The sequence below is a fragment of the Taeniopygia guttata genome, chromosome 2 (genome assembly GCF_048771995.1).
Source record: "Taeniopygia guttata chromosome 2, bTaeGut7.mat, whole genome shotgun sequence".
NCBI classification, from domain to species: domain Eukaryota; kingdom Metazoa; phylum Chordata; class Aves; order Passeriformes; family Estrildidae; genus Taeniopygia; species Taeniopygia guttata.
The window spans coordinates 51,373,483-51,391,308 of record NC_133026.1 but is presented as its reverse complement, the minus strand read 5'-3'; the positions used below and the strand labels follow the sequence as shown (position 1 = coordinate 51,391,308).

The 17,826-nt window shown below is 37.8% G+C and overlaps 1 protein-coding gene across 6 annotated transcripts in view; it reads right to left on the bottom strand.

Annotated features, from left to right (window-relative positions):
• The window catches only part of TPK1 (thiamin pyrophosphokinase 1), a 292,817-nt gene that overhangs the window by 50,055 nt on the left and 224,936 nt on the right, over nt 1-17,826 (bottom strand). For all 6 annotated transcript variants that reach the window (XR_012054636.1, XM_032746808.3, XM_030265289.4 and 3 more), the window contains one exon: nt 11,804-11,915. Coding sequence is in view for 5 of the 6 variants with exons in the window: in XM_032746808.3 (XP_032602699.3) it covers nt 11,804-11,915 (112 nt within the window). In the remaining variant the exon portion in view is untranslated. The remainder of the gene's footprint in view (nt 1-11,803; nt 11,916-17,826) is intronic.

The following is a 17,826-nucleotide window of genomic DNA, read 5'->3' as shown; positions in this document are numbered from 1 at the left end:
TGAACTGGTAGGAAACCACAACTGCTGAATTACAGGTAAAGAAACCAGATGTGAGAAATATTTAAAAGTCATTTGTCTTACCATGTCTTCATACTTTGCCCAGGCATTTAACAGTAAAATCAGGAATTCATGTAAATTACTACAGTCAACCACCAATACATAGAAAATGAGCAGAACTAAAAAATGGAACTTTACAGCATTGGTGAGTGAGAAGAGAGATTAGAATAAGTACAAGCCCAGGCAGCTAACCCTGGAAGTTGAGATTAAAGTAAGTACAACCATATTTTACATACAGAAAAGCCATTTCAGATATTTCTGAACTTCCACTTCAGAGTCTGACTTATAGTAAGTACTTCTGCATATTTAACTCTAACCAATGAATAATCCCTTTATTTTCAATGGAACTAGTAACATGTATAAAAATGCATGAATGCCTAAATCTTCTGAAGAATTCAGGGCTTAAGTAACTCTAGTAAGGAAGGGACAGAGGCACCTCCAGATTAAAATATTAATATTAAAGTCAGTGTGCAATTCTCCCATTAATTCCACAAGCTTGGTATTAAGCTCTAATATTTTCATAAAACATGAATTCTTCAATATATACTGGATATACAGCCTACAGAACTGTGTTTACAAGATGGGTTTACAAGGGTGTTACAATAATTACTTGGGGATAAATTTGGAAAACGTACTTTACTTGTGCTGGTCAGAACAATTCATAAATTTGTCAGGTCAAATGAAGCTCATCTTGTTAAAACCTCTTAAATCATAGAATGAATTGCTTCCACGCCAGACACACTTGACCCAGCTCAGATGTGATTTAGATCACATTTTTAATATTAAAGCTATTCTATTATGAAACAAAAGAATGAAGTCGATAGGAAGAAAGCATGGAATAACTCATTATTCTTCAAGTGGAAAAGAAATGTGAAATAAATGGAAAACTAACTGTGCCTCAGTTTCAACTGACTAGACCCAACAGAATATCTACTATATCACATAATTATTATTAAACAATGATTGGAAATGTAACACCTGTTAAAAACAAGAATGTTAATATTTAAGCTATCATCCAGTTTCAAAATGCACAAAAGAAATAGCCTGATGAATGCTGATTCATTCATGCCACAGCTTTTAATTCTATATTGAACTTTTGAAATCATAATCCAGATTCATGAAATCAAAGCTTTCCATATTTGTGTTATTTCTCTTTGTAATTTGCTATATCTCCCAGTTTGTTTTTATAAGCAAAACAAACGCTATCTCTCCAATTCTGCTTTAAATCAAGAAGCAAGCTCCTGATGAGTGTTCACGGAGCTGATTAGAAAATTGCCTTATAAACAGCATCATTAAGTAACCTGTCAATCAGCAGTAATACAGTGGTATTGCTGGTGCCTTGGTAAATTACAGTTATGCCCTACGCTTGGGAAACTTAAATGTACAATTCTGAGATTTCTTATTGGCAATTAGATTATAAATGCTGTGTTATAAAGCTTAACAACTTGAGAATATATTTATCATATACCATATCTGCAGATTACAGAAATAAATTGGAGCAGAGTTTCTTAAGATGCTGTTATAAAGGAATCCCCAAAGCTGAACTGAAAGCTCATAAAAGAGGAGCAGCCATTTTTCAGGAGTGATGCCATAGGAATGCTATACAGATTGTAGGATCTCTCATTCCACCTCCATTTATTTGTACTTACTGTTTGGTATACGACATGCAATACCACTTAAAATATACTAAAAATACCTGGAATTTTTGAAAGATTACATTTTTTCTTAATATTAAATACAAGGAAAAGCTTCAAAATGAAACTAACAGGAAACTCTGCTGCCACATGCTGATGTAAACTTCTTTAGATACAATGAGACATGCTACATATGCTTTACCTGTCAATTGTATATGAACCCACATTCACCTGGAAATAATATACAAGGAAGACAACTCTTAAGAAATGCTAAGGCTGCAAAATCATGGACTTGAGAGCAAGGGGATGCCAGAATTTTTTATTGTTTTAATATTTAAAATTTAATATTTTTAAATGTTTGCCTCTGCAATTTTAACACAGGTTCTTCAGCCTTCATCCTTTAATTACACAGTCCCATTAACCAAGCAGACCAAATTCATTTTGGCAAATACTATTCCCTTAACTGACACCCTCTGAGTCCTCATTAATCATAGTGCTCTTATGCCTTATTTAATGTGTAAACTGCATTGAATGCATGGATGCTGAATTCCTCTAGGGTTTGTGTTGCTCATTATGATAGAATTGATAATACCATTGGCACATGTGAAACTGTTCAAGAGCAATGACACAGACATATGAACATCTTATGCAGTATCTTAAAGATGATACTACAGCTTTCATTTTGGAGTATCCTGTGCTTTACGGAACCAAGGCAGAGATCTCAGGAATGTTAGTGTGCTGAAAACGCAGCCTGAGTGCTAAGAGAAATGAATAACTAACTTGCAAGTAGATAAAGTACCTGCATAAACACTCCAGGCAACCAACTGCCTGAACCACAAGAAAATCAACAGTGCTTCACCTTATTCTTCCCAGGTGTCTCCATTCCTGAAGTGGGAAAGGCTGAGGCTGTACATATCTGCACTGTCTCCTGTGAATGCAGATTCATTCCTAGAGAATACACCTCAGACACTGAATGATGCTGGTGTCTCAAATCTGTAAGTACCATGACATCCAAACACTAATTAATTTTATTTCTCTGTTTCGGGTTCTTCCTTAAATTCAGTCTTCAATTCATATCCATAGGAGTGCAAGTTGTTTTCAAATCAAATGTCTAATGCCATCTTTTGCTGTTGGATCAATAACTAGGCAGATCCTAGGGACACTTGGATGCATCACTTGAGTTTACCAGTTTACTGACAGTAGAAATAGGTTATAATGCCTGGACAGCAGTGGAAAATGAGTGAGATCACAAATAGCAGAGAAATAACAAGACAGAAATTTTGATCTCAATTCAGTACTTCAAAAAGGAAGATGTCAACAGTCTGCTTAAAATGCTCCAATTCTCATTTTCTCAATCTCTATATTCATATCTTTGCCTATTTTGATGTTATCTGCCTTTCCTCCAAAACATGTTTCTAATCCTGAATGCAATCTCACATTGCTATTCTGTTACTTTCTCTTTTTTCTTCCCCTTGACTTGGCTTGACTCCCCCCTGCCATATGAATTTACTGCCCCAAAGAAGTCACAGCTGCTTCTATTGCAAGACATAAAATCATCTATCAAAATTTTGTATTTCCCAACTCACCTGAAAACAACAGCTTTGCTTAGTGATGTGTAATTGGTATGCATGTCTAAAATTAATAGTTCCAGAGCACACTCACTACAGTTAGTTGTTAATGGCTTATTAATTATACATCAGGATGCCATAAACAACTTACAGGCAAACATAAGTTTTGACAACACACAACAAAAGTCAGTGATGACATCCACCAGGCTTTCATCCTCTATGGAACTTGATATAATAGCAGGAAAGAAACACCTTTTCCATAAACATCTAGAGCCAAAAACTGGGAGAGAGCAGTGCCCCTTCAGATACAACATGCAACATGTTTACAAAGGGAACAGTGAATGAAGAATTGAGACACTGCAGAAGAGATAGCCAGGACTGTTTGCCATTAGGGTACAGGAATAGATCACTGCAGAGAAAATAATTTTCTTCAGTGTCATATTTTTGGGAAGAAGACATCAATCACATACACTAGTATGTACTAAAAACGTAAACAGAACTAAAAGGTCTACAAACAAATAGCAAAGGAGGAGTCAATGCTTAGTGGCAACGCTTACCTACTTGAACAACCCCTCAAAAATCAAAGTAGAACACATTCATTAACTGAGTCATCACAGATAAACACATTTCATTTTTTAATTCCAGAAGACCCTAGCCAGATGTGATTGATTTGTCCTCCTACTGATCCTTGCCCTTTTGTGGTTCTGCAGACATTGGGAACTGGCAATAACTCACCACATGCCTCAAAGAGCTTTTTTGTTTTTGGAAATCTACAGGCAGCATGACATTTACATTTCTTATGGCTGGTTCTGGGCATTTAAGGATAAAAACAATTAAAGTATATTTGCAAGGGATGTGACAAATGGGTATTTGTACTCTGGCCAATTTTTCACTGACTTTCATTGAAGTACACCATTATGTTCCAGCTTTGACTCTGCTGTTGTCTAAAAGAGATGATTTCCCAGTACCCATGTGGGCAGGTTGACTGACGAGAATGCCTTTAGGGTTAAATGTCATCAGTAAAAACTATGAGGTCTCTTTCTTGGACAAATTCAGCCCCCACACTCACTGATGACAATTCAGAGTCAGTGCTGAAATCCACAGAGATAATTTGGACCCCCACCAATCTAAAAGGTAGCTTTCCGGCTCTCTGCACATCTCCCTCTTGCTCAGAAAGGTGTTTTTACTTTACAACAGATATCCTTCAGTAGCAGCAGGTTGCTTTTGATTTTCATGTGACTTTTTGTATTCTCACCAATCTACAGCCACCAGAGTGATGAGGATTATTTGCACGAATGCTGAGCTGAAGCAGAGCACCTGTCTCTTCATATCTCTGGGTTAGATTTCCATTAGCAGAAGCGGGGACTGAAGTAACATAGGGGATGCAAGGCAAAGAACAGCTTTTGCTCTCTTGACAACCTTCTCCCCTCTATATTAATAATGAAATTAGTTTCCATAGCTGCAATGTAGCTGCACATACATAAGTGTTCTGGTTGGGGGAGGTGAAGTGAGTCAGTGGGGGACAGCCTGGGCTGCAGTGACCATGCAGGTGGAGTTTGCAGTCCTGAGATGTACAGGTCAGGCAAGGAGTAAAGTTAAGTTCTGAACTTTAGGAAGGCAAAATTCCAGCTCTTCAGAGAGATAGTGGGATCCCTTGTGAAACTGCCCTCACAGACAGGTGAGGAGAGTAGAGCTGGCAGATCTTTAAGGAAGTCTTCCATAGAGCACAAGAGCTGGCAATCCCCAGGAGCAAGAAATTAGGCAGGGAAAACAAGAGATGGGCATGGCTGAGTAGGGAACTGCTGGTCAAATTAAAGGGATAGAAGCAAATGCACAGGCCGTGGAAACAAGGATGGGAAGCCTGGGAAGAGTACAGAAATGACATACAGCTGAGGAAGGCCAAGGTAAAGCTGAACCTGCCAAGGGATGCAAGGAATAACAGGAAGGGCTTCCACAGGTGTTAACCAGAAAAGGAAGGTCAAAGAAGGTGCATCCACCCCCCATAAACAGTGGTGGAACACTGGTAACAATGGATGAGAAGGCTGAGGTTCTCAAGACCTCTTATGCCTCAGTCTTTGTGTCAACTTGTCTTCCCACTCCACTTGAGTGGATGGACAGCAGGATGAGGACTGGGGGACAAAGTACTTCCCACTGTAAGTAAAGACCAGATTCATGACTATCTAAGGAACCTGAGTGTACATGAGTCTACAGGACCTGAAGAGATAGATCCCAGAGTCCTGGGGGAATTGGCTAATGTAGTTGCCAAGCCATTCTCCATGATATTCGAAAAATCCTGACAGTCAGGTGAAGTCACAGGTGACTGGAAAAGGGGAAACATCATACCTCTCTTCAAAAATGTAGAAAGTAGGATCCTGGGAACTATTGACCTGTCAGTCTCACCTCTGTGCCTGGGAAGATCATGAAACAGATTGTCCTAGAAGCTGTGCTGAGGCACATGGAGGACAGGGAGGTAATTTGATACAGCCAGCACTGCTCCACCAAGGGCGAGTCCTGCCTGAACAGCCCAGTGGCCTTCCACGATGGGGTGACAACATCAGTGGAGAAGCCCCCATCAGTGAAGCAGTCAAGGCTACAGATATCATTTATCTGGGCTTCTGTAAAAAGTCTTGGACATAGTTCCCCACAACATCCTTCTCTCCCAACTGGAGAGAGATGGATTTGATTGGTAGACTGTTAGGTGGATAAGAAATTGGTTGTATGGTCACATGCAGAGGGTGGTGGTCAATGACTTAATGGACATCAGTGACAAGAGGTGTCACTCAGGGATCCCTATTGAAACCTTTGCTATTTAATGTCTTCATTAATGAAGGGACTAAGTGCATCCTCAGCAAATTTACAGATGACACCAAACTGAGTGGTGCAGTTGACACAGCTGAATAATGGGATGCCATCCAGAGGGTCCTAATTATAGCCTTCCAGCAGAAGCTTACAAGAAAGATGAAGAGAGACTTTTTCCAGGGTTATGCAGTTCAAAAATTACTTGGACTCTCAGGCACAGTGTGATACTTCAGGTTGTCCTGTGCATGGCCATAAGATGGATTTGATGATCCTGATGGATCCACTCCAAATCAGGACATTCTATTATGATTCTAAATGTCTTCAGTTTAATTCAATATGGTATTACTTAGGTTTTGGAGAGTCATCTACTCTGCACACAGCTGTGCTGGAGTCTCTGTGAGATTTTTTTATTCTACTCCTTCCTGGCAATTATTGTTTGTTACTGCTGCATTGAAGGATCATATATACATTCTCTATAACCCATTAAAGATGGCTTTCCAGCTGAGCTAAACTTAACACTGGCAGTGGTTTGAGCTAGCTCAGAACAAAGGTACTCACAGGAATCTTTCTGTGAGTGCAGTCCCACAGTAGTAATGTTGCCCCAACAGTGTGATCTAGAAAAGCATTTCTGTTTATCACCTTAAAGGAGCCTCTCCAAACTAAATACCAGGGACCTTGCTACCTCACTAAAGAGGAGCTAGATCTGAATCTCTCTTCCACTAATTCCAAAAATTTATTGAACTATGTGGAAATTAACTGAATGTGTGACCTCAAATCCTCATTTCAAGCCTTTTTACGAAGTCTGACTGAGTTTTCAAGCTGCTGTTCAGCAAAAAATGGAAATACAGGTTTAGAGGCCCAGCACAACTGAGCTCTGTGTTCATCAGTCATTTAATGTACACCAAATGATCTTTGTGGTTCAAGATAATTTTATGCAAAGCTAAGCAAGGCCCTCACTGTTTTTGCTGACTTGCAGTAAGCCAGTGGGATGCCAGGCTGCCACCATCAGAACATCTGCTTCATTGGAAAAGTATTTCAGCAGGCCGTGCCTTGTAATAAATGATATGACCCTGCAAGGCCGACAGCAGCACTCCTGTGGGCAAACAGCTTGCCAAAGGTCGAAGCCATCCAATGCTTTGGGACCAGCAACATAATTTCTGTCCACTCCACCCCTACCCAGAGTCTTAGAGCTGCAATGGATAAGTGAAAAAATACATCACTGAAAATATATCTTCTGCCAGTAAAGAACAAGAGAAGGGAGAGAAAGAAAGGAAAGCAGAGGAGAATGTGAATCCAGCTGTGAAGCTATTTACTCTGCCACTGAAAACAAAGCTATTCCCAGAAGCACCACTTAGTTTGCCTCAGTCAGAACTTGGGGTAGCAAAATGTGTGATATAAACTATTTCAGTTATGAAACAGATTAGAGAGTGCTTATACAAACAGCCTCATTAGCACAGATACCTGTCCATTTTAATTTACAATCTTTCCCAGAACAGTCCCTGACCTTCTTTCTTTTCTTTTTTTAAGAAGTTACTAATTTTCTTTCATCTTTTAGACTATGAATTCTCCTAAAACACAAACCACAACTGCTTTTGTAAACTCTTTGCTCAATTCACAATGCAACATCAAGAAAACCCCAGTGAAGTAAAACAGTGCAAACATTTCAATTTTATTAACAATATAAACAGCATCAAAAAGATTTGGGATCCTGTTCATCTACCTGTGACATTAGTAGTCAGTGGATGCTCTGTTGCTACAGATAGAGAAAGGCCTTGTTCCATTGTTATTGCTATTGCCTTTTGAAGTGAAATGACAGTGGCACTCTTTTGAATGGCAGCATTTTACAGCAATTTAACTTGCTGCCTAAAGAAGGCAAATTGGCATGAAAATTATCTGGAAAGCACAATCACATATACACCGAATTTTTGTAGATAGATAGGTAGATAAATAGGTTGATAAAGATATAAGAACACACACATACATACACACACATATATGCTGTTTTTTTCAGTACAGGCATGACATACAGCACACCAAAGGCCATAGGGATGAAAAATAAATTACTTGGCAAGATAATTTTCTAAAGTAATTTCACAGAAAAGAACCATTTCCTAAAAAAGCCTACCATAACCCTCCAACATGTTCTTTGATGAGCACTGCAGCTGATTTCTACCTTCAATCTTATTTACCTTCCATGAAAGCACTACTGAGGACCTAATGAAGAAGGCTGGGTAGTTCTGGCACTATTGGATTTTTTCTTATTTATTTATTAGACATGAGAGCTGTTATCAGCAAGCAGTCAGGTGAGTAAAATCAGACAAAGCATTATCTGATTCCTGTGCTGTAAATCAGATTTTAATAGAGAAAAGATCTGTGTCCCTTTGGGAATAGAAAGAATATGTTTATAATGTGTTCTGAGTATGTGCTACACAATAGCAAGTATGAATAAAAATATTTTCTCCAATCAATTTTCCACTTTCTTCTCCAAGTCCTTTCACCCATAAGATGAGAACTAAAATAAATGAAAATTATGTTTGTGACAAGTGCTAGCAAATAACAAAGATAAGCATGTATAAAAGCACGCATACATGCTGCATTCTTAAACAGACATTTAAAAAATACTGAATTCTGTAATATTAAAAGACATCATTGTTTCTCTGCTAGCAGAATAACATACGCATTTCGTATTTATCTAATTCAGCCATTGAAATGAGACCTTTGGTAGCTTATTCTTAACCTCAATGCAGCTTTTGTCCTAGGTATTTATCCTTGTCTTTTTCTATTCAGAACCTACGAAGCATCATGACAGCACCTGTACACCAGACACAGATAACGTTTGACTACCTCTTAAAGGTTTTAGAAATTTTAATTGGCAGAGTAATCTAGATATGCTCAGGCAGAAATTGGTGTTAAACATCAAAAACCTTGATGCAAAGCCAGCTCTTTCTTGTAACGCAGTGTTGTTTGAATTTTGATTTGCTGGAAATTACTGTTTGCAAAAATGAGGGCCCCCCTGCCACCTAATGCATCACTGTTTGAACTAAAATGCTGAAATTGGTTTACTGCCCAGATACCTAAATATCCTGTGCTCAAAAATTACTTTTTAAAACCCAACTTGTTAGGTCACATCCAAGTAATTCCATAACAAACTAGAGGAACAGGACTTTCATGTCATGTTCGGCTTAAAAATTCCATTCCTTTTATGATTTACACATGAAAATGAGTTTATAACCACAAAAAATTATTCACTGAATAATTTACACTGAGGTTTACAAAGGTGTGTGCTCAGATTGCTGTTAGTGAATGAACAGGTAAAGCTCTGCCACTGCCAGTCATTAGCAGCAAGGTTGACATCCATATCACACTTCAGTTTCCTTTCTTATTATTCTATTTCTTCCCAGTTGATCCTTTGCTTCTCCATCCCAATTTACAGGAGGATTAATATTTTTTGAAGTAAATGCAAAACTACAGGCAGCATAAAAGTGAAGTAACACAATGGAAGTTTGTATCAAACTTTAACTATCAGAATGTAGATCCTAGTTATTAGGGAAAAAATCCAACCAAGTCACAACTAACCACACGCTGAATTGGAGATACTGGTGTCCCTTTTGGGAAATGTAACTGCGTTTTAAATTTTTTAATCAGTGTCTGGACAATAACCTAATTCAACTGTTGTTGTGCATTTGGATCAGTGAAAAGGTTAGCTCTAGTGATTTGGGCAAGAGAACAGTTTCAGGTTGTAATGACCTTGATGTCTAAGATAGATTGAGCCTCTTCAAGGAAGACCAGATAATTTTTTGGTTTTACATATATATCTGTGATTAATATGGAGAAATAAATGAAAGAACTACAACCTGGGAGAAACATGAGAACTGAAACTGAAAACAGCCTGTAATGGGATGCAATATACACATCACTTCAGAAAACACTGTAAAGGTCTGCTCTCTTTCCTCCTGGAAAATAACAGCAGCAGGGCAGGGAGAAGCAGAGATGAGGGTGTTAAGATGAAACAATCAGGAAACAGTTAACGTAAATATTTTTTTGTCCCGCAGAAAAAGAAGGAAAAAAAAAAAAAAAAGAAAGATGAAATTAAGTGTATTAAAAGTCCCAGTAGGTCCGTATCTAGTTATGACCAATATTTAAGAAACTGATATCTTAACCCAACCCTAGAGAGAAAAAATAATTGCTGCCATTTCATCTCCCCTCCGCATCCTCCTCTAGCTGGCACAGCTGACTTGCAATCCCTTTCTCTTTAGCTTTAACAGATCAGGCAATCATAATTCAGTAGTAAAAAAGGAACAGACCAGACAGATCATCTTTAAAATTACCAACTTTCTAATGAGCACCTTGCAAATACGATGAAATCTATGGAACTGAAAGCATTCTGTAATATCTGAAAAATGGCTTTTTCAACTAATAAAAATCAGAAGAAAGGGCTGCAACCTCATTGCATCTACCACATTTTGATCCACACAGAAGCATTTTGCAATACAACAGAGAATTCAGAGATGCTTCCTTCATTAACATGAGGCTGGTTTGAGCTTCTTGTACCTCATTCTGAAGGACAGAACATTTTCTGAGAAATGAGTACCTCAGTGCAATGGGTCACAGAAGTTGATGGACAACAGGAGATGAGCAAATGAAAATTCAGTATCGTATATGTCAACTGTATTTAAATATACAAATGAAAATATCTGACTCTCTTTCAAACTAAGGGAATGTCTCTTAAGCAATATATTCAGCTCTTCCAATTCAGTTTAAAAGAGCAGAAATATTGCTAGCCAGACCGGTTTTCATCTGGAATTCTCCCACAATCCAAAACTAATGCTATACTTATATATTTTATCATTAATGAGCTACCAATGCCTACCACCACCTTAATTGCACATGCTCAAGCTCTCAGTGGAACCAGCAGATGTTCTGCTGGCTGGCACAGTGGGTCACACATTAATTCTTAGCCAGTGAAGGCACTGCACTGCAAACTGTGAGAACAGCATGCCCTTTTGCATGGAATGGCTTGAAAGCCATTCAATATGACTGTCATGTCAATAAGACTGAGACTAGAGCCTCTCAATTACTCCTTTGCTCCCACTTAAGTTTTAATGAATGTTCATTGAAAATATCCTCTTACTTTCCTATGTAAATACATCCCAAATGACTCAGTGTGAGAGGAAGAGGCAGGAGGATGAAAGTAGTTTCAATGTTTTTTGGGTCACAAAACCTCCTTTCTCTACAGAAAAATGTCCCTGGTTCTAGATCAAATGGACTCTTTTCCACTTTAAAGTAAGAAAAAGGATCTATTCATTCAGGGTTGAGAAACAGACAATATACATGAAGCGGTTCAGGTGAAGTGAGGTAGCTTTGATAATCTGTATCCTGTTAGTATTTGTCTGTTGCAACTTTATGGCTTATAAGCAGGAGTTTAGATGCTCATGGCTTCTTCTCCCTGGAGGGAAATGTATCAAGATGGTAATGTATCACAACCTCAACAAATGTTCTGTTTGAAGAGCACAATGACTCCCAAATGGAAAATGTGTTTCTGCCTGTGAGATCTCAGGTTTAAACATACTGCTCTTGCTTCTTTTGTAAAAACCCCTTCGTTTCTAGGAAAAAAAAATGGCCTGGCAGGGATTCAGTGTCATGCTTCACCTTCAAACTTGTAAGGCTTTTCATCATTGGCGAAGCTGCTCTAAATGTAGGGTCAGGACCACACCAGTCCCACTGTCCTAGAGGCATCTCACTTACTGAGGTTCCACTTAAGGCCCGTCGTGGTCACACTCTCGCAGGGGTTCCCGATGGGGATGAGGCCACACCAGGAGCCCTCCAGTCCTGTGTCCACATGCAGCTGGTGCTTGCCCTGCAAGACAGAAGTGTTTCTGCAGTCAGTGCTTGCCCAAATGGCATTTGATCACAGACCTTGCAAACAAAACAGGAGGTACTTGGAGACAGGTCCAGAATGTCCCCCAAGGGCTCAGGAATATTTGGTTGCAGCAGGAAGTCAGGCCACTGATGTTTACAGGAGGAGAGATGCGTACTTAGGTTCTAGACCTTAGGGCTTTCAAAAGTTTGTTTCTAGGCTTTTCTAGCAGAATGTAGCTTTGCTCATTGTTCCCTGGCATTATTTGAATAGGCCGTTCTGTCAAACCTAGGCTCTTTGTTCCTGTGAAATGCTGGCATCCTGATTTATTCACTCATGTTTTCCTCATCTAAACAGTTGTGTTGCACTTCTTAAAAAGTGCTAGTCAAAGCACCACTGAAGCGCTTCAATTATTTTGACAACATATGTAAAATTTCATATATTTCTACAGGATGGACCTTACCCAGGAGGAGGAATACATGCAGAAATTTAACTAGGCACTAGAGAAATTAGCCTAAATATTTAGAGTAACCTGCTTACACTAAATAATGAAGAAAACCACCAAACATTTTTTTTTTGCATCCAAGATAAATTTATCTAGTAACTAAAACATCCATGGGATGCAGGAGAAGAAACAGCTATTAATGATGATGTATTTGTGATAAATCTCTTAATTAGCACTTACAGCTCCTGTGTGAACATCCCATGAACAGTTACAAGGAAGAGTAGATAGTGGAAATCTTTAACAGAATGAAAAGTGCTGCGTGTTACAGTTCTAGCACAATCTGTGTTCTAAGAAACTAAGATATTGTTTATGGAAACTAGCTACAAGAAAGCAGCAAATGAAAAGTAGTGACAAGATCAGTGGAGAAATAATCCTCTGGTCTCTTCTGCACAGATAATTTTTTCCTTCAAATAAGACTGGGCTTCATGTAGGAGAAGCTTCTTTGAATTGGAGGATTTTTGTTTCATTTTATTTTATTATTTTGTGGATGCAGACAAGCAAAACTCTTGAACATGTCTTTTACACACAAATTCTTCATCACTATAAATAAAATCAGATATGCCTATTTATAAATATACAGACTCTGAAGCCCTATGACTATTCAGTGAACACTTCATTAAGAAACCATGGTTTTATACCGAAAGAAATGAAGAACAGTTGAACCATAAAAGTCAACTAAATGTCCCAAGCAGCAAAAATAGTCCCACAGATTTTCTTAGGAGAATGCATTTAGGCTTTTTTCTCCTGCTCTGTCCTATACTCATTTCACATGCTCTTGCAAATACAAAGTCATTAGTTAGAAAGTCAAAACTGCAGGTGAAATATCTTATTGCTGAGACACCGATGTCTGAGGCATTCAACAGCTTCTCCTGTTAATGCCAAATGCATTATGAAGAAACAACTTCAATACATGTCATGCTCTCAGTTAACAAATGAACCTTGGAAAAGCTGTCAATTAGGGAATATCAGATTGCATAGCTTAAGTCTATTTGATTGTTTGCAGAGCAACAAGAAAACCAATCCAATATTATCTGTCTTCTCAGGGTGTCCAGCTTCACATGGTGATGAGCCATGTATATGTGTAGTGGTTGTGAAGGCTTGCCTGCCAAATTCAGAGATGCAACAAATTCAGTCTTGATAAGCTTTTAGCTATGCAATATTCCATGCCACCTCTCTCTCACAGCATGGAGGGAGGAGGAAAGGAAGAGGAGAGCTGCAAGCAACAAGCTCTCTCATTGTGCAGTTACAGATATTGTCGATAATGAAGTTGATGATGAGTGAGAGATGAAGGGGTGGGACTGAGCCCAATGAACATACATGTTGCTGCTCAGAGCTACTGGAGGAGAGGAGGAAACTCACCATATTAATCAATCAGTAAAGGAATATGAAAAGCAGATAAGAAAGTAGCTGGCCCCACAGAGAATCTGATGAAGTTCCATATTCTCAAAGTCTGTGTCTAATTACTACCAGGTTTGCATTTCCTATTTTATGACATTCTGGCCCAGCTTGCAGATGGGGAATCAATTCAGTAGAAATTTATGCAGAAAGCCGTCTTTCTGTGCTCATGAAATAAATCTTTAAAACAAAAGATGCCAACACCAGAGGCTCACCAATATCTAGGATTTTATCAGGAGTCTTTCAAAATCTGATACTTCACAAAAATCCCTGTTCACATTTTCCAGTGATTCTGTGAGCACAATGATTTTCTTCCCTAAAAGGACATTTTCTGTCACTCAGTTACAGTGATACAATTACAGCTAACTCAGTTGTTAAGAGAAATTTCAAATAGGGAGGCCAAATGGCTAAACCCAAGTCAGCAGGCAAACTTATGTTTTACAAATTGGTTCAATAATATAACAGAAGTCAGTTTCTAAGGCTTTTATTTAAATAAATCAATAAGGGATCTTAATATTACTGGGGATAGTGGGAGCAGAAAAGGGAAATGAATGTTGGGAAAAAAATAAACAAACAAATTACAAATAACCCACTCATTTTTGCCAAAAACATTAATCAGCCAGTGCATTTGTACAGCAAAGCTCTAAATTCAAAGCACTGTGAACCTGCCATGAGGGGAATTCAGTTCCAAAGCTTATCTCAAATTTTTTAAGTACAGATCTCTCAACCAAGCAAGATGGAACTGATATTTGCAGGAGGAAGGGAGGATCAGAGCTTGTAATTTGCAAATACAAGTAATAATTTGTTCTATTTAAGTCTGTGTGATTAAAGGAATAATTATATACTGTCACTTAAAATATCGAACTGTTTCCACTTTCTGCAGAACTCAAATTTCCAAAACTAGGTTTAAAAAGAAAACTGAACTTTGACTAAATAAATTCCTCTTTATATTTTTTTGCCTCTGTAGGAGGTAACTGAAATATTTTCACATTTAACTTAAGAATCAAATATTACCATGTTTGAATGTTCCTGGTGATGAAAGAATGACAAATAATACAGCCACATTGATTTTTATCTTATTAAGTCAGTTTTGAAAAACATTGATCAATCTTCAGCATTGATTTTTTTCCTTCATTTTGTTTTGATGCGGGAAAATAAGATCAATTTTTTGAGTTCAGCAATAAGAAGAAAATGTCAGAAGATATTTTTAAGAATGCTTTATCTGCATAGGTTAAACTTTTCCTTTTGATTTAATGCCTTGTGTTATAAGAAAGCATTTAAGGAATAGTGGTTAAATATACACCCACTCCAACACTCTTTTTTGCTGAGGAAAGACCTAAAGACGTAGTTGTTATTTGCCACATCTAGCTGAAATGAATAGAAGTCTGATTGCCAGGAATTCATCCACCTAACCCCATTCAAGGTTGTGAGATGCTAAAATCCTTAGTCAAAAATCTGCAAGCTGAATGCACATGAACAGCATCAAGACAAAAGTGGTAGCTTCCCTACGTGCATGGATAGCCAGGTACAGAGAAAATTACTTCTCCAAGTGCTTTTCAGAGCATCTTGAATAGATGTGTTGCAATAATGTACACTCTAAAATAGATATCAAGGAACAAAATGTTGTAAAAGAGAGACAGAATGGGGACTAATCTTCAGTAATGCATTCTGAAGGGATCTGAAGGAGGGAAACCTGGAACTTGTCAGGCTGAAGCTAAACACTGAGGAGAGGCATAAAGTCAGTTAATAAGATGATGGAGAAGGATAAGGAATTAAAATCAAGCTTTGAAAAACAAATTAGGAAAGATATAGTGAACAGATCTTAGAAACTGCTAAATAACTAGGACATGTGAAAGGTAACGGGAAAAAAAAAAAAGTTACCAGATTGAAGGACAAAGTAAACTTAGTCTGATTTAAAGGAATCAACTGAATAATTTCATTACTGGAAATCACTGATTTTCTAAAAGGTGTACTTTCACCTATGCTTGCTGTGAGATCTGGGACAGAGAAACAAGATTTCTTGAGATCTGGCCATCTGCTCTGTGATACCTCCTCCACTATCTAGATGTTGTTTTCCATGATCTTCTGATAAAACATCTTTTTTATACCAGCTTTATTTCTATGATTACTCCATAGATGGCAGCACACACTTGAAAGCAACAACAGCAGCAAAAAACTAAATTCAGATGTCACAGTGTTACCCAGGGAAAAAGGCAAAACCCACAATCTGTTTCAGTACATAAACACCTGGGTGCAGAAAATGGTATACAGAAAAAAGACTTAGGGAATGGGTGGAAATCAACACAATCACCAAAGACAGCAGCAGAGGAGAGGAAGAGAATAGGAACAAGGATGAAACAAGCCTGAGAATATTTATGTTTAAAATCAAATATGACTGGCAATGAAATAAAAATAAAATTCCAGAAATATTTCTACTAATCATTAGTTGTATAAGAGCTTGACTTAACAATAATAAGCTTTTAGGCTGAGATTCTGAGCAAGACAAATACAGCCAATTTTTCTAAAAGGATGTTCTTAAGAAGAGCCGTTTTGTTATAACCCTAAAATATCATCAATTGTCTTTTCACACAAAAACACACAGTGCCAAGTAGCTATTATGTGAACACTATTCAAAGAATGTTTTCTGAGGCAACCAGGCTTTTGGTTGTTGTTTAAAATAAAAGTATCCACAGTTCCAGCAAAATTTCATATGTCTAAAAGCTCTCAAATATTGTATCAATGACTGCTTAAACACATAGAGAAAAAACGGCAAATTTATTATACTTCAAAATAATATTGAAAACTGTTGGACCCAATCCTGCCAATCCCTACTATCAAAGCTTTGATTTTTCTTGTGCTGAAATGCATAGACTTCAGTGTCTCAGTTATTTGCAAGACAGAGCCCTACCAAGGCTACCCTTCAAGAGGAGCACTTAATAAAAAAATGACTTTACAGTGAATAAAATCCTGGGTAGGAAAGACAGAATATATTATAATCATTATTAGACCCAATTAATGAACACATTTGTTTCAAAGCAATTTATGATAAGGGTACAGAAGGAAATCCCCATGGAGATGAGTGCCAGTAAACTGTGAAGAGTTACTATACCCTGAGGTTATACATTCAAATGGTTGCTACTGTATATCTAATGTACAAATTATCCACAGAGAGCAAATGATTCCGGAATTTCACACATTCACACATGAACATCTACAGTCCTAGCAAAAACCAGCCTGAGAGAACATTTCTCATGTCTCTGAGCACAGGGAGCAAATCCCTTGTTTGCCCATCACTTGTAGCAGCATGAACCTGTGAAACAACTCTCTATCTTCTGCAGTCCCATCTATATGGGTGGCAAAACCCCAGCAATCACAGGTACAAAAAATGTGAAAGTATACTTCCCTCAGAATACTTCAAGCAGTTAAAAGTGACAGCAGCATATGTGCTAACATGCACAGAAAAAAAGGATTGAAAACATTTTTTTCAACCTAAAAAGATATCTGGAAATACAAAAGATACTTTAAAAGGGAGTTTCATTAGTTTAATTCCTTTTCACAGGCATATCTTAAATATTGACAAATGCCATAAATACTAATTCTCGTTCTACTCTGAACACCACAAAAAGAGAAACTCATTCTGCTTAAACTTCCCACTTGCAAATGAGATTCCACAACATTTTCTCCAGTTTTCCACAAATCAGTGCAAAATACACCACAAATATAGAGTGAAATTACAATAATCAAGAAGTCCCTGGTTCTTTTCTAAATTCAAACAAGCCTTAGACTGGCCCAGAGTGACATTTTATCCTTGAGCTTGTGCATTTGGTGCCCTATCCTCAGCAGGCTCATCATTATAAGTTCAATTAGCATTTTTAGTGATGCCTTAAAAAAATCAGAACCATTTCATTATATCCATTTATGAGACTACAGAGTATAATAGATTGCAGATAAGAGTGAAAAGTAGACAAGCTGCTGAAGATTTCATATTGCCTGTATAATTATTATGCAGTG